The sequence below is a fragment of the Oenanthe melanoleuca genome, chromosome 23 (assembly GCF_029582105.1).
Source record: "Oenanthe melanoleuca isolate GR-GAL-2019-014 chromosome 23, OMel1.0, whole genome shotgun sequence".
Lineage (NCBI taxonomy): Eukaryota > Metazoa > Chordata > Aves > Passeriformes > Muscicapidae > Oenanthe > Oenanthe melanoleuca.
The window spans coordinates 5,585,522-5,606,210 of NC_079356.1; the positions used below are offsets into that span (position 1 = coordinate 5,585,522).

Here is a 20,689-nt window from a genome sequence, read left to right on the forward strand (position 1 = left end):
AGGGAGGCGGGGTAAAGCGACGTAGGCCGGAGGGCGCTGTCCCGCAGCGGGGCGTCCCCAGAGTCCCCTCACAGCGGGATGTCACCATTGTCCTTGCACGGCCGTGTCCCCGTGTGGGACTGAGCCACGTGACACCTCCTAGGGTCACGTGGGTTGCGGTCACGTGACACCCGGCGATCACGTGGCATGGGGCGCGGGTCATATGGCGTGATCGGCGGTCACGTGGCCTGTGCGTGGGGCCACGTGACTGCTGGGTGTCACGTGGCCCCGGCCCCCCGGGCACCCCGCCGTTCCGGGCCAATGGTGACATCCCGCTGTGCGGGGACTTTGGGAAGCTCCGGTGCGGGCAGCGCGCTCCGGTCACGTCACCGTGCTTACGTCACTTTGCGCGGTGCCGTGCCGGGGGCGGGGCAGCTGCCCTCCCAGCGGGTGTCCCCGCTCGGGCCCCGCGCATGCGCCGCAGCCCGGAAGCGCTCGGGCCGTTCCGTTCCGTTCCGGGCCATGGCGGCGCAGCGGCCGCGCCCGGCGCTGGCAGCGGGGCCGAGCGGCGCCGGCCCGCAGGTACCGGGGGACCCGGGGCGATCGGGGGGATCCGGGCGGGCCCGGGGCGGAGCCGCAGCCGCAGCCGCTCGTTGTGTGTTGCAGTGAGCGAGACCCGCGGAGCGGCGGCGATGAGCGGCCGGCGCTGAGGCACCGAGATGGACGCGGAGGCCGTGAGTGACTCGGGCCGGGCCCGCCGGGCCCTGCCGCTGTCCCTGCCCCAGAACCTTCCCCGACAGCTCCGCCCAGCCCGGGCTCTGCCCTCACCGCCCCCAGATCGGGCTGTCAAATCTCAGCAGCAGTGTCAGCACGGAGCGGGGCTCGGGCACGGAGAGCAGAGCGGGCTCCAGCCATAACCCGTGCAATGAACCCCTGTAATAAATCCGTGCAGTAAATCCGTGCTGGGTGCGCTGTGGGCTCAGCTGTGTCATTGTGCTCTTCCCTTTGCTGCCTCCTGCCTGCGAGGGCCACACGGGCAGAGCCCTTCGCCCTTTGGTTCTGAGAGCTCTAAAACAGCTCTGGAATTTCGGACAACTCTCCGAGGCTGTTCCCCATAGCCCTGGGCTGGGACAGGCGTTGGTAGATTTGTCACTGGCACCCAAGGAATGTTCAGCCCTGTCCCAGAGTGGGTCAGGTGGGGAGGGACACTGGAGCTCAGAGCAGGTTCCTCAGCATCCTGTGCAGGGAATATCTGCAGGGAAGGAGACTCACAACTGCCCTGGTATATTTAATCTTGCACTAAAGGTGGTGTGACAGCAGCAGTGTCCTTGAATGGAACTTCTTTTGATGTCATTTTTCTCCTTCTGCCGAGCTTTCCTTTGTGAAAATGCCTGTTGACAGTGCCTGTTACTGAGTGCTTTTGGTTTTCAGTTCTGAAGATTCTGCAGCCGTGTTCAGGTTGCCCCTGCCCTGCCTGGCTGTCCTGTGTTCAGCTGAAATCTGTGAAATGGGGACCTCAGTTATCTCCAGGCTCTCAGTTAAAAGTGAAGAGGCACAAAGTCAGAGATCAGACTGTGACAGTTCAGGAGGGTTTCCAGTGTAATGAATTTCAGGAGGCACTGGCTGCAGGTGCTGACTGTGCTCTGGGCTCTTGCAGACCATCCCCATCTGGCAGAACAAGCCCCATGGCTCAGCTCGCAGTGTGGTCAGGAGGATTGGCTCCAACCTCCCCCTGAAGCCCTGTCCCAGGGCCACCTTCGAGGTGAGTGACCTGCCTGGGGTGGCTGCAGGAGCTGGGGCAGCATAGGGCACTGCCACAGCTGCTGTTTTGTCCCCACACATCTGCAGAGTTGTAGCCACAAAACCTGCACCAGTAGTGTTAAATTTAAGGATTATTTTTAAATTTATTTTTTCTTTAATTCTGTTCTTGTGAAGTGATCTCTGCTCAGGCAGTGTCTGAGCTGGAGGAGATGGAAAGGTGGTGTTGCTGACCCAGGGCTGTGCTGTGTGACCTCTAAGGAGCCTCTGGGCCTGTGCCAGGGATTGTGGAGTCCCTGATATCACCGTGGAGCTCAGGACTGGCAGTGGCAGAGTGGCCTGGGTCAGGTGTCCCCTCCTGCCTCACACACACAGCAGGAAGGAGCAGGGGGGAGCACAGCAGTGCCCAGACCCAAAGGATTTATCTCTCAGCTCAAAAAACTTCAACAGTTTTGCAAACCAAAGGAAAGCTGCTGGAGTTTCTGCTGTGCCAGACACAGCTGCTGGTGCTGGGGACAGGGGCTCTGACAGCAAACACCATCTCCTCAGCAGTGTTTCCCTCCTGCCAGGTGCTGCCCAGTGTGTCAGATCTGTACTTGGGTGATGTCCCCCCTGTCCCCACCCTGGCTGACATCGTGTGGATTGCAGCGGATGATGAGGAGACCTACGCCAGGGTCAGGTTGGTTTCCACCCCCTGGTTTCTGTCACAGAGCTCAGCCAGACACTGTTCATCTCACCACAACTTCCAGTCCCTCAGGGTCTGATGTGGTGCCTCTTGAAAGATGTTTTTCCCAAAAGGAGGGGAAAAAAATGACAAAGTACCTGGAGAGGAATTCCTGTAGGAAGTGCCAGGAGCCTGTGCTGTGTCCTGTGTCACTCACTGGTGTGGGTAGGGTCACCCCCTGATCTGGGATGTTTTCTGCTCAGGAACTGGAAGGGTTGAGTTCTCCCAGGACTCTCCAGCCTGGTCTTGGACACTTGCAGGGATCCAGGGGCAGCCCCAGTTTCCTGTGCTCCTTGTGCTGCAGAGAGCACATCTGCACCTTTGGTGGTGCTCAGAGGCTTCGTTGGTTTTGTTGGAGGCTCTGCTGCCCTCAGGGGAGGCTCCTGGAGGGGTTTGGACTGAGTGGCTGACAGGGTTTTGTCCCCAGAAGTGACACTCGTCCCCTGAAGCACAAGTGGAAGCCCAGTCCCTTCACAGTGATCCAGAGAAACGCCTCAGTGCCCAACCTGAGGAAGCAGGAGGAGAAGCTGCTGGCCCTGAAGAAGCCTGGTTTGCCAGCCCTGAGCAGGACCACGGAGCTGCAGGATGAGCTGAGTCACCTGCGGAGCCAGATCGCCAAGATCGTGGCTGCAGAGTCAGGTGGGCTCCTCCCGGTGCTGGGCTGAGCTCTGCTCTGTGCCCAGGGCTGCTCTCCAGGGGCATGGTGGCTCTGGGGGCAGCTGTCTTTAGTTTTTTATGTAGCTTTATATCCTGTGGTGGTGGGAAAACCCATCCCACGTGGTTTGCTGGGATTCACACTCACACCTCTGGTTTGCTCTGCAGCCTGTGCCCAGCTGAGCCCGGATCTGCTGTCCCCAGGCAGCTCCAACGCCTCCTCCCCCGTGCACGGCTTTGGCCCCTCCTTCCAGTCCAGCACGTCCTTTGTCATCAGCGACATCACGGAGGAGGAGGCGGAGCTGGAGAGCCCCGAGCTGCCCTCGGTGGCCGAGCTCTGCCCCGCCCCTGAGAGCTGCCGGCCCGAGCACAAGGAGCCCGAGGAGGAGGATTCTGTGTCCCTCTCAAAGGCCAGCAGCTTTGCTGACATGATGGGAATTCTCAAAGACATTCATAGGATGAAGCAGAGCAAGGATTTGTGAGTGCTCCCTGAACTTCTGTTTTTATTTTGGTGTCAAGTCCGTGCAGAGCCTGGACACAGCCCTGGCTGCTGCTGCTGCTGCTCTGTCCTTCATTCCTGGGGAAATGAGAACCTGGGAGCTCACTCCTGGGCTTTTTTGTCTTTCTGAGATAGAAAATAGTAGAGAATTTTCATGGGGGAAATACCTCCTTGGAGCAGAATTTGGTAACACATTCCTGGTTTGGTTTTCTTTTCTTTTTTTTTTTTTTTTTTTTCCTGGATAGGAAATAGTGGAGGGGAATTTAAACTGCTTGTCCCAATGTTTGGCTGCTCCAGCTTGTTCACCTGACACAAAGCTGTGTTTGCCCAGGTGCAAACCAGCCCTGTGTGTGTTGGCAGTTTTCATGGTGAGGGAAGTGCTGCTCTCAGCCCAGCTCACATCCCCAATGTTGGGAAGCTCAGCAGCTTTTCCAACGTGGAATATTCAGGGATTTAACACATGGAGCTTCTCAGCTTCTGTGGATCTTCATCTGGCCCAGCTCTGGGCGTGGGCTGGGTGAGTTTGCACTTGTCTCATGAGGGTTTGACAAGTCCTGATCATGAGAACTCCTGAAGCTGCTCCATGGGCAGGATCCTGCCCAGCTCCTCCTGCAGGGCTGCCTGTGCCTCCTGCCTTTCACAGCTCAGATCTCACTGCTGCAGCTCAGGCTCCACAGTTTTCATTCTGTTGTGTGAGATTCCTGGCCAAAAATACCACACTGGGTGGTGGCTGTGCACAATTGAGCTTCCTAATTTGGTTTGAAAGGAATCAGATTCTCAGGAGTGAAAAAATTCCAGTCAGAGGAGAGGAAGACGCTCAGCTTCCACAGCCAGGGCACCAGGGGGTGTCACACCTCCCTCCCTCCCAAAATTCACCCCTGTGATGGGGTCCAGGATCCATCCTTGGGTCCTTGGCTGATTTTCCAGAGCTGGGAATGCTCCTGCAGGAAATGCTGTGACACCAAGGCTGCACTGAGCCACATTTCCCCTCCTCAGCCTCTCCTGCTCACAGCACTGATGCCTCATCAGAGCTGTCTGAAGAGTTGCAGGTAGCTGAAAAATTAAGTTAATTACTGATGTTCATTAATTGATGAGCTGCAGTTCCTAATTGTGCAGTTGTGGAGCAGCCCCTGTGCTCCCCCATCTCTGCTGGGAACCTGGAGAGGGTCAGGTTTTCTTGAAGTGCAGGAAAAAAGGTGCTGAAAGATGCTTGAAAAGACAATTACAGATGTTTCTCTGCTGCTGCTGTGTAGGGCTCAGTGCTTAAACTCAGCCTTGGTGCTTAAACTCAGCCTTTGTGTTTAATTCAGCCTTTGTGTTTAATTCAGCCTTGGAAGCTTCAGGAACAAGTGAGGAACTTGCAGAAATGTGCTTTTTTTCAGCATATGTGAACTGAAGCCTGTTCCAATGTCTGGTGGAAACATTCCAGGGGATTTTAATTTTTTAATTTTTTTTTTTTTTTGGTCTTTTAGGAATGTTTAAAACTCCCATAATGTTTTAAGAATGAGGGAGAGCTTCAGCTATGAAAAAAAAAATAAAGCTCTGAGGTTATTATTGCAGGTTGTAAACAAAACCATGGTACCTGAGGGAAAAGAATTGAGGTTTGGCCTCCTGTGAAATAATTTCTAAAAGGAGCTGCTTGTGTGAATGTGTTGAAGGAGGCAGATTGCTGTGAGAACTTTTGTACTGGAAGGAAATCTGCACCAGCCCTGCTTTAAAGAGCCTGAAATCTCACATAATGAAATAGTGGAGCAGAAATCCATAGTGCAAATTAAATATTTAAATAAATATTGAATTTATTAAATTTTTATAAATAAAAAAATAATGAAAAATCAGACACTTCCAGGACTTTGCCCCCAAACCCCTCCCTGAGGGTTCATTGATATGGAGGGGACCTAGGCTGTAAATAATTAATGAAGTTTTGGGTTGATTGCTGGTTATTAACACACTGGAATCAGAATTACGCAGAGCTTTGAGGAGGAGATTTCCAGGACCTCCCTGGAGCCACAAAAAGGCAGAATTTTCCTTCTTTTTGTTGTTTTATGGCATTTTCCTTGCACCTCCTAGACTTGTGACTGTATGAAAAAACCAGCTGTGCAGGAAAGGCCAGGGGAGGCTGCAGGGGCTGGGAGTGAGGAGCTCTGTGCTGTTTTCCAGGGGCCGCCCCTCCATGAAGGAGGAGGACCCGGCCGTGCTCATCGCAGAGGTGCTCAGGAGGAAATTCGCCCTCAAGGATGAAGACCTGGCCCTGAAGCAGAAGTGATGCTGCTGCCACTCAGCTCTGTAAGCAAAAAGAAAATTTGCTCCCAGAATCTCCTGCACAGTAGCTGCCTTCTCCCAAGGATTTTGAGCCTTTTTGCCTCTGTGATTCACCAGACGTGGTTTGTGCACGGACACCTCCTTAGGAAAGGCCCTGTGGGTTTGGTGTGTTTTCCATGTGTTGTTCTATTTAAGAAAAAAACCTTTTTAAGAAGATGGAAGCTCTTTTTCACCTGTGTTTTGGTGTTGGTGAGGATCTCCTGGAGTGCTGCTGGATGAAGTTCTTTCTACCTGCACTTTTCTTGAGGTTCCAGTTAAGCTGTGAGGATAAAACCAGTTCATGTCCAGTATGAGCAGGACAAACCTGCAATCCTTTATCCTGAGGATGGTCCAGAGCTGCTCAGAACGAGTTCAGCAGTGCTCCCAGCTCTCCAGGCCTTTGGGGGATGTTGGAAAAGATCTTTTTTTCCCCCTAAACCTCCTGGTTTGGTTCTGAAGGATTCCCTGTTCCCTGTTTTTTTGTTTTTTCTCACAGATCAGCCACAGTTGCATGACAGAACAGCCTTAATTTCTTGCCAGTAATTTAATGTTCCATCACCAGTCCCTGTATCCCCAAGCTGTGTTTTATTTCACCTTCCAGAGGTCTCTTTATTGACCTTGCACCAGTGCAAAGGGCCAAGCAGCCCAGGGAAGGAGCAGCTTGGCCTTGGCTGTGGCTGCAGCTCCCCCTCACTCAGAGCTCCACATTCCCTGCACTGCCCCTCATGGCTGTATTTAAAATAGGATTTTTTTTTTCCTTTCTATAAAATGGAGCCTTAATAAGACACCAGTGGTCTGTGGAGTCATTGATGGGGTCAGGGTTGGGCTGGGGGGGTGGGATCCCAGATATTCAGGGGCATCCTTAATCCACCTTGATTTCCTTGAAAAATTAAAGCATCATCCTCACCTTCCAAATGAGTGGCAGAGAGAAGGGAGATGGAAGAATTTGAGTTTTAGGGAGAGTTCCTCCCCTCCTGGATGCACCCCCAGAGCCCCTGGGGATGTGATCACTGCCCCTGTCCCCACAGGGTTCCTCTGCAGGAGGATTTGGTGCATTTTGGGGCCTGACTGAAACAGCCAAACCCTTAGAAACAAAACCCCAACGTTTTATTTGGATTAAAGCAATGGCTCAGAGAACAAAGAGGGGCTGCACCCATGGGGTCCCATCCTAAGCTCCAGCCCACAGCCAGGCTGGGCTCCCTCAGCAGTGTTTGATGACCCTGTTCCCCTCGGAGTCCTGTGTGAACAGGGGCTGAGAGCCCAGCTCCAGCTGCTGCCTGGGGCTGCCCCTGGCCCTGGGGGAGCTGCCCCTGGCCCTGGGGACAATGTCCCTGTTCCCCTGGCAGTCCTGGCCCCAGAGCTGCCTGCAGGATCCCCCCAGGACCTGGCCCTGCTCCCGGAGGGGCTGAGCTCTCACTGGGCTCTGGGCAGAGCAGCAAGCCCCCCTGGGAGCAGCCCCTGGGCCAGGATTTGTGTTGTCTGTGCCAGCAAAACCCAGCCCAGAGCTCACTCTGCCCCAGGGCTGTGGGTTCCTGCTCCCTGAGGCTGTTTCTCCAGGAATTAACTGGGATTTGTTCCTGGCAGTGATGATCCCGCTGTGCTCTGAGCCCTGGCAGCACCAGGAATCCTCCCCAGCCCCACAGGAGGTTTTGTCCTGGCTCTGAGACTCCCCTTGGAGCTCCAGGGGATGCTGAGGTGCTTTCCATGAGCCCTGCTCAGCCCCAGGGGGCTCTTCCCAGGCTCCCTCCAGCTGTGGCAGTGCCAGGATCTTCACAGGACAGGCAGCCAGAGGAACCCCAGACTCCTCCCAGTCTTTATTTGGGGTGCAGGGAATCGGCCTGGAGTTTTCTTTGTCTTTTTCATCTGAAAACAACAGGGACTTGGTGCAAGCAGATCCATTTCCCAGGGTTCATCACCCCCACCCAGCATCACTGCTGTGCCCTGGGACTGTCCCACCATCCCACAGGGATCCCCAGAGCTCTGGGCTGCTTCACAGCCAGTGAGACACCAGAGCTGCACCTGCAGCTGCTCAGAGTGACCAAAAAACCCCCTGAGAACTGCCCAGGAAACTGCCCTGGCCTCACAGAGGCACCAAATCCCACAAGGGAAACCAATTAATAGAAAATCCAAGTTCCCAATACCAGCCTGGAGTTCAAACCTTCACCCTCTGCACCCAAAAATGAACTTTTCTGCCCAGCAAAGCAGATGAGAGCTGGGTTTGTCCCCCCTGTACCTGTGTGGGGGCTGAAGAAGGTGGGGATGGTGCTTTGCCTGGTGCCAGGCTGTGGGAGCAGCCCCAGGCTGTGCTTCCTCCCAGGAATTCGGGTGGGTGCTTTCAGCTTGGCACTCAGGGGCTGTGGGAAGTGAAAAATAAAAAAAAAAAAATTAAAAAAAAAAGTATTAAAAGAAATATTACAATAAATATCAAACCAACTCTACCAGCACTGTGGCACAGCTCCTGCTGCCATTATACAGCATCAGAGGCACTTGGGGCTGGAAATCCCAGAAAAATTGGAAGGGACCTCTGGAGATGTCCCAGTGCCACCCCCTGCCCAGGTGACACAGGAGCAGCTCCAGGTGGGTTTGGGATGTCCCCACAGAGGGAGTCTCCAGCTGTTCCAGGGCTCTGCCACCCCCATGGAAACAAGTTCTGCCTCACGTTGTTTTAGTTTATGGCCCTTGCTCATTATCGTGTCCCTGAACAGAGCCTGGCACCATCCTCTGACACCCCTTGGAGATATTTTATGGATTGATGGGCTCCCCTCTCAGCTGTTCCTTCTCCAGCCTGACCAGGCCCCGCTCCCCTCATGAGGGCGATGACCCCACACGAGTCCCTGTCTGTGGAATTACAGGGATTCAATGGAGACAAAGGCTCCAGCTCGGCCCGAACGGGCCCAGGGCCGGTACCCCGGGCCCCTCTGGTTCCCTCAGCCTCTCCGGTTCCCTCAGCCCCTCCGGTTCCCTCAGCCCCCCCGGTACCCCGGGCCGGCTCCGGTTCCCTCAGCCTCTCCGGTTCCCTCAGCCCCCCCGGTACCCCGGGCCGGCTCCGGTTCCCTCAGCCTCTCCGGTTCCCTCAGCCCCCCCGGTACCCCGGGCCGGCTCCGGTTCCCTCAGCCTCTCCGGTATCCCGGGCCCACTCCGGTTCCCTCAGCCTCTCCGGTTCCCTCAGCCTCTCCGGTACTCTCAGCCCCTCCGGTATCCCGGGCCAGCTCCGGTTCCCTCAGCCTCTCCGATACCCTCAGCCCCTCCGGTTCCCTCAGCCTCTCCGGTACCCCGGGCCTCTCCGGTTCCCCCGCCCGCCCTCACCCGCGCCGGGCCCCGCTTCAGCTCGGCCGTGTCCAGCCACACCCCGCAGGCCTCAGCCGGGGCCGCGCCGCCGCCGCGCCGCCGCCTCATCGCGGGGCTCCCGGTGCCGGTTCCGCTGCCGGTTTTTCGCGATTCCCGGTCAAACTCCGCGGTCCCGGTTTTTCTCGGTCCCGGTTTCCCGCTTGCGCTGGCCCCGCCCCCAACGCGCACTGCGCACGCACCGCCCACAAGAACGGACCAATGGGAGCCGAGGGGCGGAGCCACACGCGGGATGAGGCCACGCCCACGCGGGCACTGCCCTATATAAGGGGCTGTGGCGCCAAGGCCCGTTCAGAGCACCGGGAGTGGGAATGGTGACATCGGGCGGGGAGGCCTCGCCTTTGCCGCTGTACCCACATCGGGGCGGGAGCTGCCGCAGCCACAGCTGTTCCCAGCCCTGACCCACTGCTGGGGCTCCCCATCGCATCAACCCCTGCGCTCCCTGCTCCCTCAGGGTAAAGGAAGAGTGTGGACACTCTGAACTCCCTCAGCGCTATAAGTGGGCCCTGAAATGATAATAAATTAATTTATCACCTCAGTGGTTTAAACAGCCGCACCTTGGTCTGGTTCCATGGTTTGGAGTCTAACAGGGGCCAGATGGCCTCTCCTTATCTCACGCTGGGAGACCTGGCAGCTTCCCAGAGCCTTCCCCAGCCCATCAGGGCACACAAAACATTGTGTTCCAACTGTTTATTCAGAGCTGAACTGAACCCGTGTACCATTCTATAGCAAGCTGGAACTTAGGCTGGATTAAAAAAGCATTAAAAGCATCTCTTTCACTCCCTAGAGAAAGCACTTGCTGAGTAACAGTTCATGAAGCAGCATCTGGAGGCTTGGGGCTGGATTTGGGCTGAGATTATTGGTCTTTACTCTTCCTTGAGCTTGTTCCTCACCCTCTGGGCCATGTAGGTGGCTGTGAGGACAGAGCAGGTGACAGTGAGGAGGAACAGAGCAGAGAAGTCGTGAGCCAGGTCCCCCTGCAGGGAGGAGTAGATCTCCCTCCTGGCCTCATAGTCCAGCACCACGGCCTCGATCTGTGCCAGCGTGCAGAGCACCAGGAACACGTGGAAGATCTGGTGGCTCTGCCCGAAGAAGTGGCACTTCCCGGGGAACCACTTCTCGGGGTAGGGATGGGAGAAGAAGAAGGCGCCGAGGAGGAAGAAGAGCACCTGGCACTTGTGGTAGAGCAGGGCGGGGTCGGGGCGCGCGGCGCTGCCGATGCGGTGCAGCACGGGGCTGATGTCCAGCAGGTAGGCCAGCGCCGAGGGCAGCTCCTGGCACAGGCGGCCGGGCAGGGCGCTGCGCGGGTGGAAGCGGAACTTGGCGTAGCAGGAGCCGGCGCAGGACAGCCAGGCCAGCGCCGCCGCCAGCGGCAGGAAGAACCCGCGGACGCGCCCGTGCCAGCCCGGCTCGATGGCGTAGTAGAAGTGCCCCAGCGCGCTGCCGTACTGGTACACCGCCACCCCCACGTAGTCCATGAAGAAGAAGCTGTAGTGCCAGAACTCAGACTTGGCCTGCAGCAGGTGGGCCAGGCTGCTGAAGGTCAGGTAGGTGATGGAGGCGGCCAGGATGATGAGCAGGGGCCGGGCGTGCTCGTCCTGCCCGAAGTCCACGCGCTGCCGGAGCTGCAGGAAGCGCAGCAGCAGCGCCAGGGCGGCCGCCAGGTGCGACCACACGTTGATGGCCTCGTTGTGCTGCTGGAAGAGCGTGGAGAAGTAATAGCGCCAGGTCTGGCGCACGGGCCGGTAGCCGCCGTGGATGTAGGGCTTCCAAAAGACCGGCGGCACCTCGGCGCTGCTGACCGTGCCCGGGGACAGCGGCCCCAGCAGCTGGGGGAGCTGCCTCACGTTGATGAAGAGCTGGCTGAGCTTCTCCGTCACCACCGTGGCCATGGTGAGGACAAACTGCAGGTCCTTGTTGTGCAAAGTTACCTTTGGGAAGGAGAGGAAGTTTTGCTGTGGGGTTTAAGTAGGGATTTTAACATAAAAATCAACAAAAAGGGATAAGCAAATGCTCTGCTTGGGGTTTTCTCCCCTAGAATCCCCAACAACAGTGACAGAAAGGAGGCTGAAGGGAGATTGAAAAACCCCTGAGGTGCCTCTGCTGTGTGGGGAGCCCCGAGGACACGAATCTGGGGTTAAATAACAATAATGAACACACCAGGACACGAATCTGGGGTTAAATGACAATAATGAACACACCAGGACACATCAGTGCCTGACTCACCCCTTCCCTGTATTTTGGGAACTGCTAAACAAACCAAGCATCCTAAACAAACCTCCCACTCCAGATTCCCCCTCCTGTAAACAGTTTGCAGTGTCTGTCCTTACAAATACCAACAAGTAACAGAGGCTGCAACTCCTGTGTTTGGAGTTTTACCTCCTATTTTCAGCCCCTGATTTTCCAAGCAGAGTGAGTTCATCCTGTTGCACCACCGAGGTCCAGCAATGTAATCTTTGTGAACAGGAATTTCATATTTACGTTTCGGAAGCTGCTGTCCTTACCCAGATAAAAGTAGCCCTGCCAGTTTGTTCAGCCTTTGCTTAAAAACTTATTGAACAGAACATGTCCAGAATGAAATTCTCCCCCAGCTTTACCTGCTCTTGCTCAGACAAGTCCTGAAGAAAACCTGATTCACGTCCAGCTCCAGTGTTGTCCTATGCCTCAACCCCTGGCAAGTGCCCTCATTTCAGGGACAGGAAAAGTTCTTCAAAGTTTGGGAACAGGAGGAGGTGGGGATGGGACTGTTTGTTTTAAAAAACTTTGTAATTTCCTCATCAAAGTCAGGCCGTAACTCATTCCTGCCTGAATCCAAGGGGCACAGATAGGGAAAAAAAAAACAAACCCAGGCTCTTTTCTGCTCGATTTCCCTCCCAAATGCCCTTTGCCCGTCTCGCTTGGTCAGAGAGGCCCCACATCCCAAACAGCCCCCGCGGCGGGGGCAGCACCTCACAGAGGGCGATCCCAACCCTCCCCTGGCCCCCTAAACCCCAACAAAAGCTGCGACTTTCTCGGGCTGCTGAAAAAAACCCACCCCACGAACCTCTTCCTGCTCTGAAACAACGCCACGGACAGAGGGCAAAAGCAGAAGCTCCCGATTTCAGCTGTTCTGACCTAAATTCCGCGGGCAGCTCGGGAGCAAAGCAACCCCTGCCAGCAGAACTTAACTTGCCTCGCTCGGTGCCGGGGCTGCGCTGCCTCCGGTGCTCCGGACCCGCTGCGGCTCCCAAGGAGAAATCCCTGCGGGAATTTTGGCTGTGCTCGGGGAGATGCCGTGTCCGAAGCAGCCAAGCACGAGGCAGGAAAGGGAGCGGTGTTTATTTACATCAGCTCGTCCAAAACTTGTCGGAGCAGGATTTAATTTGCCGAGCTCTTCCCAACTACCGAGCCTTGAGCAACGCTCCGTTATGCAGGGAGTGCATCCTGGAAATCCTCCATGTGCCTCGTACTCCAAATAACAGCGTGCACCTCCCCGAGCTGTCGGGAGCGCTGCCTCAGCCGCCTGCCGTTTCCTCCGCAGCGTTTCCTTTACCCAGCAGCATCCACCCCTCCCGCTGAATTTTTCTGCGATGATAAAGACTCGCCCCCGGCTGTTTACATCCCTGTTTGCTCCCGCCGCACAGCGGCACCCAGCCTCCCCAAGCCTCCTAAAGCACACGCAGCTTTCGTTTTCCAACCACTACGCGTTTCCTCCGGCTCCGATGGGCCCTGGATGGTTCTCCCTCCCTCCCTCCCTCCCTCGGGATGTTTTCCCCTGCGGGATGAGCAGGGTTTTGATCCCATTTCCCCCGGGACCCCCAGCCCCGCCCCGGCACCTGCAGACCGGACCCGCCGCCCCCTCCGCCCGCCAGGGGGTTCCGGGGGTCGCGGCCCCTCAGCCCCGACACGGCTCCACATCCCTCCCTCCTTCCCTCCCTCCGCAGGTGGAAGAAGCTGTGAAGCTTTTTTGTTATTTTTAAGGAAGCTGTTTCCAGCCCGGCGTTCCCCCCGAGTTCTGTTCTGCTCTGATCATTCCCCTCCCTTACCCCGGTCTGTCCTCTCCCTCCTCCCCACCCTCCAAATCCCCCCCGGAGCTCTCAGAGCCCCCCGAGCTGCCCTGCAGCCCCGGCTCGGCACAGCACGGCCGACACGTGAAGCAGAAGGAAGAGGAGGGAACAGAAGGCCCCGCGCCGAGCCCTGACAGCTCTGGCAAGCCCAAACCTCGCATTTAGCATCCATTTGTGCTCCAGCACCATTTGGGGTTTGGCAGAGCTGCCATTCTCCTCCCCCACATTTGGAGAGAGGAGAAAAAACCCCACACAGCATTTGGGACACTCGTTCCTCAGCAGGTAACTACATTAAAATGAAGAACTGGGGGGGCTGATTGCTGATTGTGCCTCATTTTGTACTCGGGAGCTGCTCCAGGGCTCCCTCCAGCCTCCATTACACCGTGCCAGGTGTTCAGCCTCTCTCCTCTCACTCACGAGCTTTGTCTCAAAGGTCAGGATGGTTTTCCTGCGCTCACCCTGCTGGGCAGGGCCTGACCCCAAACCCGTGCCCTCAGGGCTCGCGCTGTTGAGCCTCCCTAACCCCAAACCGCCCCCTGTGTCCCCAGCAGGGAGCAGCACAGACTCTCTCGTACCTCGAGCCGCGGCGCATCCGAAGCTCCTGGGAATCCCTCAGGGCAGGGAGCTGCTGCAGCATCCAGGGCTGTGTCCCACTGCTCCTCCCAGGATCGGCTCCGCGGTGAGAACAGCTCAGCAGGGCCCGCTGGGACACGGGAAAAGCTTCCCGAGCTGAGGTTCCTTCTCCCTCACACCCCACAGCACAGTCCAGGCAGCCCAGAACTCTCCGAGTCCCATAAAAAAAAAAACAATTCTCTACGGATCTCCCATCCTCAGGTGCTCCAGGTGTAGAGTTAAACTGAAAACGAACCTGGGAGCCAAGCCAGGATCGAGGGCAGAGGAAGGGCTGAGGCCTGTGGCACCACGGGAGCTCTGCAGGGTTTTTGGGGAGGTGGGTGCTGCCTGTTCACAGCCCAGTGCAGCCCAGGCACCTGTGGGTGTGCTCAGAGCAAGGGTCCAAATCCACCTAAAAATCCTCTTTCCCAAGAACAGCTCGGGCTGTGGTGTCTGGGTGACACCAAGACAAAACCAATTCCTGTCCCCCAGAGCCTCTCCCCTTGAGGCAGCCCCACCCCGACCCCCTGTGCCCCCCAGCTGCCCCCAGAGCCCGTGGCAGGCAGGCTCCACAGCCCTAAGGAACAAGGGCCGTTTGTTGGGATGTCCCCGTGGCACAGGGACACAAACAGCCACAGCTGACACTGCCGAGGTGTCACACAAAGCTCTGATTGTCACAGCCACGGGACAAGGCTGGGCTCTAGGGCACAAAGCCGTGCCCAGGGCAGCAGGAGCTGCTCCAGCCCTTTGCATCCACCCAGCCCTCGGCTCCTGAGGAAGGGAGGCAGGATAACAGCACTGTGCAGCTTTATTGAGTCACTCGGTTACAGCAGTATTTTAGCAGACTGGACAGTCAGAGAGTTTTGTTTGAAGTGTAACAGATATTCAGCATGGAACAGTTATTACAGATTCCTTGCACAAAGGTCTTACAGAGCTGATACAGTACTTGCTATCAACCCAGGAGCGAGTGCACTGGCATAGAAAAGGATGCAACAAGAAGAAAAAGCTACACTGGAAAGACAACACTTTAGAAAAGTGACACATGGAAGGTCTCCCCTCTAGCCCCCAAAGCAAGTGTACAGTTTGGATCTAATTTTACAGTTCTACATCAGTTTCTAAGAAACTTAAAAAAAAATATATATATAACCGAACCAAAACCAAAGATAAAACCACTGGCCAGTACAGTCTTTGGATATTTGGAGGAGGGGGAGAGTCAGTTTCCAGAATGGAGTCAGTCGGTCTCGGCCTCGCCAGGGTCTTTCCCTTCTTTGTTCTTTCGAACCTCTTCCACATGCTTGTCCTGAAAAACAGCAGCAGGGAGCTGTGAGGTGCAGGGAAAGGAGGAAAGGCTTCCCACACCAGCGTGGGGCACAGGCTGCAGCTCCAGGGCAGAGGCTGCTCCAGCTTCAGCTCCGAGAGCTGCAGTTCTGCAAAGCCTTTTGCAGATCCCATAACCCCACCACGCCAGCAGAGCCCTCCCCAGCTGTGTGGGGCAGCCTGGTGGTGTGGCTGTTTTGGGGGGTTTTACCTCATTTCCCAGCAGGGAGCAGGGCCAGCTCCCTCCCCGGGGCCCCACACCCACCTTCTCCCGCAAGCGCTCCAGCTTGGCGGCCATTTGTGCCTCACGGTTCTCTTTGTTGGCTTCCATTTTGTGGGTCAGCTTCTCCTCTGCCATTTTGCTGAAGTTGTTGTTCTCCTCGATGGCTTTCTGCAGCACCTCCTTCTCGTGCTCCCGCTTCTCTGCCAGCTGCTTCAGCACCTCTGCCTCGTGGGACTGGCAGGGCAGGGCAGCAGTGAGGGCACAGAGCTCCTCAGACATTCTGTGCCCCTGTGCTGCCAGCAGGACTCGGTGCTGCTCTGGGGCTCCCTCCACCCACGGGACCTGCACCTCACCAATCCACCTGCAAAGCTCAGCTTCTGCCATTACTTGAACACCTCATTAAATGGGATCTTTCTGGAGAGGGAACACCGATTTTTTTTTTTTTCTTTTTTTTTTAATGTTATCATTGACAGAACTTCCCTTGAAGATGCTCCCTTCTCAGAGTGGTGAATCACTGAGATTCAGGTCAGGCTCATTTCAATCAAAGCCTCGCCACCCTCACGGGCTCCAGGCTGCACCCCCAGCCACATCTCTCATCAGTCAGACAATTTATTCCCCTGCTTTTCATTACAGAGTCACTGCTGTGTTTTCTATGAAAAAATTCATCTGTTCTGGTGTTAAAAGACAAGAAAAACAGCTTCTTCCTGAAAGAGCTGCCCCTCTCAGCTATGTTCCCTCCCAGTTTTTCTTCAAAATCTCTTTGGAATTAAAACCATGACCATAAAGCTCCATAGGAGCCCCAGGGATTTCATCACTAAGTTCCATTAATACTCAATTTACCATTACAAAACACATTTATCCCAAGAAACAAATAAAAACCAGCCCCAAATCCTCCAAAACTGGTGGAGCAGAGCTCACTTCAGCTGCTCCAGACTCACCTTGCGTCTCTCCTCTGCCGCTTCCAACTTCTTCTGGATCTCCTCCAATGACACATCCTTCTTCTTTGGGGGAGACAGAGGGAACTCTGGCACAGCTTCTTTCGAGCGGGGGCTGAGGATCAGCTCAAAGGCCTGCCCAGAGGCTCGCTTCTCCAGCTCCTTCACTTGGATATCTGGGAATGGAGGGGAGAAAAGCCAGGAAAAAAAAATTAAAAAATCAGTATTTTTGCAGGAACTGGCTCAGGTGATGTTAAAAACAGCTTTCCAAAATTCAGCACCACGACGTTCCCTGAGGGAGGACATCCAGGACAGGAGTTTTCTTTTCAGCACAGCAATACTGTTGAAAAACGTGAAAATTTCCTTTACAATCCTTCCTCAATCCTACATCACCAAAGCACCTCATGTTTTAATTTAGCTTTCAACATCCCAAGTTGTGAAAACAAATTCGTTAGTTCAAATCAAAAATCATTCTCCTTCCAGCCACAAATCTGAGGATGAATTTCCAGGGTTTGACTAGAAGCTGAGAGACCAGAACTCAATAAAGATGTTTTTTAGAGAAATCTGCAGCAGGGCTCTCCCCCATCCCTGCACAGTGTCAGCTGCACCCGCGTGCTCCCCGAGATGTGTTGGTGACAGCCAGCTCTGCTGAGGGAGCAGATGGCTGCAGGGAGCTGAACCCATCTGCTGCCAGACTCCTCTTTTGGGGTGTTTTCACAACCACCCAGCCTCACCCAAGATGGGAGAAAAGCCTGCTGAGAGCAGCTTCTTTCACTAGATTCAGGTTTTAAGTTATTCCTGAGGAAATTAGGAGGCAACAACAACAAAAAAGAAGACACAGGAGCATTTAGCACAGAATTTTACCTACCAGAAGTAGCCATGGCCAAGAAAATAAGAGTCCAGAAGCCAAATCTGGGAGAAGGTCAGTCAGGTGAGTTCCTAGGTAACAAAGAAATGTTCCTTTCAACAGCCAGCACAGGGATCCTGCTCCTAATCAAAACTGCTAAACACAATTAGAGCTGCTGAACAAAAGGCAGGCAAGGTAGGTCACTGCAGTCAGTGATCCCAGGCATTTTGTGGAGCTGATGGACAGTGCTGGGAATATTGGAGAGGTTATGGAATTACTGGCGTTGAAGATGCTCAAATATCACACCTGCAATCTGTTTTATTCCACCGTAAGGTACTCGAACAAAGACCCCCGTTTTAGCACGGCGCTGTGGGGATTTCAGTGCTCTCACACACATAAAAGAGCTCGCTGAATAAAAAAATGACGCACCACAGGACAGCACAGCCAGGATTCCTGCCACTCCCGAAGGATCTGAAATGTGCGCAATCGAGCTCATTTAAAATTCGCTTTTAATTGCGCAGCTCAAGTCAGATGCTTCACACCGCGACAGACAGCGAGGGCGAGCACCGCCCAGGACACCTTGTGAAAAAGGGGCGTCGTAAAAAAAAAAAAAAAAAAAAAAAAAAAAAAAAAAAAGGGAGGTCTAGAAACCGTTAAAGGAAAAAATAAAAAGGTTTTTTTTTCGGGGGTTCGAGGGGCGCCGCTGCGGGCGGGGCCGGGGCGCGGAACGGGCAGCGCGCGCCCCGCCCCCCGCGCGGCCCCGGCCAATCGGGGCGGAGGCGGCAGCGCGCGCCCCGCCCCCGCCCCTCCAACCGCACCGAATTCAAACCGCCGGGGAGAGCGCGCGCGCGCCCGCGCGAGGGGGCTCGAGGGAGGGGGCGGGGCCAGCGCCAACATCCGGGCACCTGCCGCCCCCCGCCTCAGGTGCGGGGCCGCCCCCCCCACCCGCCTCAGCCCCTCAGGGGCGAAGGGGACGGGGAGCGCCGGGCCGCGGTACGGGGCCAGGGGGCTCCCCGAGGGTCCCCCGCGGCTCGATGGCGTCGGGCGCGGTCGCCCGGATACCGCCCCTTCCCCACTAACAATGGCGGGGAGGGCAGGGGGCGCCGCTGCCGCGAGTAGGGCGTCGCCCCTCGCTGAGGGACAATAGACACCCCCTTCCCCTCAGCGATCGGGGCTCGAGGGGAACAGGAACACATACGAGGAATCCCCCCCAAACACTGTCTCCCTTCCCTTTGTCACCGCGACGCTCCAAAAACCGGGCGGCGACGCGATGCCCGCGAGCGAAGACAAAAGCGACCGCCGCCCCGAGCCCCTGCAAAGCGCAGCCCAGCCCCACCCCCCTCATCCTGACACCCACCCTCGGGACCCCTCCGCCGCTCCCCATTAATGGGGCGCCGGACCCATGTGAAATACCGACACTTTCCCCTTTCTTCCTCCGCCTTCCGGAGACGCGGAGAGCGCAACGGATGAGGGGGGCCCGCGGCCGCGGCCCGCCCGTGCTCGCTCCCCCCGTCACCGGCAGCCCCGCCGCGCACCCACCTGCCCGCGCCGCCGCTCCGGCCACACTCCGCTCGCGCCCGCCCCGCCGCGCACAAAAGCGCCAAACAAAGGCACGTGACCAGCCCCGCCCCGCCCCGATTGGCCGAGCCCGCCGGCACGTGCCGCCCGCCGGTGGGGGGGGGGGTGGGGGGGGCTCGCGCCCACCCCCTCACGAACGCGCCCCCCCTCCAACCGAACCCCCCGGCCTGGCCGCGCGGAGCATGCCGGGAGTTGTAGTTCGCCCCCGGCGAGGGGCGGCGGCCCCCGGGCTGGGCCGGGGGCGCGGGGACGAACCGCGACGGTCCCCGGTCCCCAGGGACCCTCCGGCCCCCAGAGCCCCGCGCTGGGATCCCGCTTCTGCCCCCGGAGCTGCTGGGATTCGCTTTGTGTCCCACCCCAGCAGTAAGGGGGACAGGGGTGTCAGGACCGGTGCTGCGGTCAGAGGTGTCGGCCCGAAGGGGGAATGGTGGGAGCAGAGCTCTGGCTGGGATGACCAGAGCTGTGGTCACCTCATGGCCACGGTCACCTCATGGCCATGGTCACCTCGGATCTGTGTTAACCTCAGAGCCGCAGTCACCTCATTGCCACGGTCACCTCATGACCATGGTCACCTTGGATCTGTGGTCACTTCACATCCATGGTCACCTCATATCCATGGTCACCTCATGGCCATTGGTCACCTCAAAACCATGGTCACCTCAGATCAATGGTCACTTCATGGCCATGGTCACCTCAGTTCCATGGTCACCTCAGATCCATGGTCACCTCAGTTCCATGTTCACCTCAAAACCATGGTCACCTCAGATCCCTGGTCACCTCAGATCCATGGTCACCTCAGAGCTGTGGCCACCAACGTAAGGGCACGGCCACCTCAGGGCCGCGATGACTTCAGGGCTCTTGGTCGCCATCAGGATGACCACCGAGTCCCTTTGGTCATCTCGGGGTCACAGCCACCACAGAGGCTCTGTGGCCCCGCAGTGTTTTGGTGGCCACGCCACCCTCTCCTTCGGAGTGACACCAGAGACAAAGCACATCCAGAAAAAAAACCAAACCTCATTTGTGCAGATTCCATGGAATGGGCACGGAATTCCATGGACTGGGAGTGTTCCCCTCACCTCACTCACTCCCAAACTTCAAACAAATCCTCTCCACATCCATGTGTTCCACACAAATGAATCCCATGCAATTCCCGGGGTGGTTTCCACGCCAAGACTCAATCCACACAAAAGGCAGATGAGCACACCATAAAATCCTCCTGTACAGCCCCAGCCCAGCAGCCTCCACACCCTCAATCCCAAAATAAAGGACTTTTCTAGGACCCCCCTCTTGCTGTGCACCCTCTTAAACCCAAAGATTTTGCATCAAAAAGAGAGGAATCCTACCTTGAGGAAGGTTAATATTGTGACAGAAAGGCAGGAAGCTTTCAAAACAGAGATTATTTTAAACACTGGCCCTGTTTTTTGCTGATCTGACGTCTATTTCCATGGAAACCACATCCAGCCGCCGAGCTGCTAGAATTGGGAGAGGCTCCTGCAGGAGTGGGCTTGGGAAGAGCCATTTTCCAGCTGCCTGGTGGAACCTTTTTTTGGGATGCCAGGTTCAAAATCTGCAACCTGCTTGGCCCTTTGGGATCATTGCTGGCAGCTCCGTGGCCTTCCCAGGGAAAAAAAACACATCCATGGCACAACACACATGAGTTTTCCAAGGAAACATCTTGAGTGCTTGGATGAAACGTGGGAGACAAAGCAGCCAAGAGCCCCTGCCACCAGCCTGTGTTTCTCTTTATAATTTATTAATTATCGCCCCTGCAGCCCAACAGTGTGTTGGAGGCTTTAATATTAATGCTTTTGAGTCAAATCAATGAGCTTATCCTGGGATGATCCCTGGATTCCCCAGAGGAAATGAGGTTTCCT

The 20,689-nt window shown here is 56.2% G+C and overlaps 4 protein-coding genes across 9 annotated transcripts; 1 reads left to right on the plus strand and 3 right to left on the minus strand.

Moving 5' to 3' along the window:
• The first annotated feature begins 234 nt into the window (after nt 1-234).
• MTFR1L (mitochondrial fission regulator 1 like) lies at nt 235-6,697 on the plus strand. Its single transcript, XM_056508940.1, has 7 exons — nt 235-561; nt 646-713; nt 1,637-1,741; nt 2,307-2,416; nt 2,889-3,100; nt 3,284-3,593; nt 5,772-6,697. Exons 2-7 carry the CDS (start codon nt 699-701, stop codon nt 5,875-5,877), a joined length of 858 nt encoding a protein of 285 aa, XP_056364915.1. The 5' UTR covers nt 235-561; nt 646-698; the 3' UTR covers nt 5,878-6,697.
• An 82-nt stretch (nt 6,698-6,779) lies between these two features.
• On the minus strand, nt 6,780-9,422 carry LOC130262134 (uncharacterized). Its single transcript, XM_056508939.1, has 3 exons — nt 9,219-9,422; nt 8,146-8,266; nt 6,780-7,775 (listed from the first exon to the last, which is right to left on the minus strand). The coding sequence occupies exons 1-3, from the start codon at nt 9,306-9,308 to the stop codon at nt 7,114-7,116; spliced, it is 873 nt and encodes a 290-aa protein (XP_056364914.1). The 5' UTR covers nt 9,309-9,422; the 3' UTR covers nt 6,780-7,113.
• A 510-nt stretch (nt 9,423-9,932) lies between these two features.
• PAQR7 (progestin and adipoQ receptor family member 7) lies at nt 9,933-14,092 on the minus strand. 2 transcript variants are annotated; one of them, XM_056508938.1, is made up of 2 exons: nt 12,430-14,092; nt 9,933-11,188 (listed from the first exon to the last, which is right to left on the minus strand). In XM_056508938.1, exon 2 carries the CDS (start codon nt 11,147-11,149, stop codon nt 10,124-10,126), a length of 1,026 nt encoding a protein of 341 aa, XP_056364913.1. In that variant the 5' UTR covers nt 11,150-11,188; nt 12,430-14,092; the 3' UTR covers nt 9,933-10,123. The 2 variants fall into 2 exon arrangements, with proteins under 2 accessions (XP_056364913.1, XP_056364912.1); XM_056508937.1 differs by lacking the exon at nt 12,430-14,092 and adding an exon at nt 11,855-12,318.
• Nucleotides 14,093-14,705: 613 nt separating this feature from the next.
• STMN1 (stathmin 1) lies at nt 14,706-20,472 on the minus strand. Of its 5 annotated transcripts, none has more exons than XM_056508943.1 (5): nt 20,159-20,472; nt 17,259-17,329; nt 16,394-16,566; nt 15,498-15,689; nt 14,706-15,215 (listed from the first exon to the last, which is right to left on the minus strand). In XM_056508943.1, the coding sequence occupies exons 2-5, from the start codon at nt 17,269-17,271 to the stop codon at nt 15,147-15,149; spliced, it is 447 nt and encodes a 148-aa protein (XP_056364918.1). In that variant the 5' UTR covers nt 17,272-17,329; nt 20,159-20,472; the 3' UTR covers nt 14,706-15,146. The 5 variants fall into 5 exon arrangements, with proteins under 5 accessions (XP_056364918.1, XP_056364916.1, XP_056364921.1 ...); XM_056508941.1 differs by lacking the exon at nt 20,159-20,472 and adding an exon at nt 18,777-18,905; XM_056508946.1 differs by lacking the exon at nt 20,159-20,472 and adding an exon at nt 18,655-18,778.
• Between the last annotated feature and the right edge of the window lie 217 nt (nt 20,473-20,689).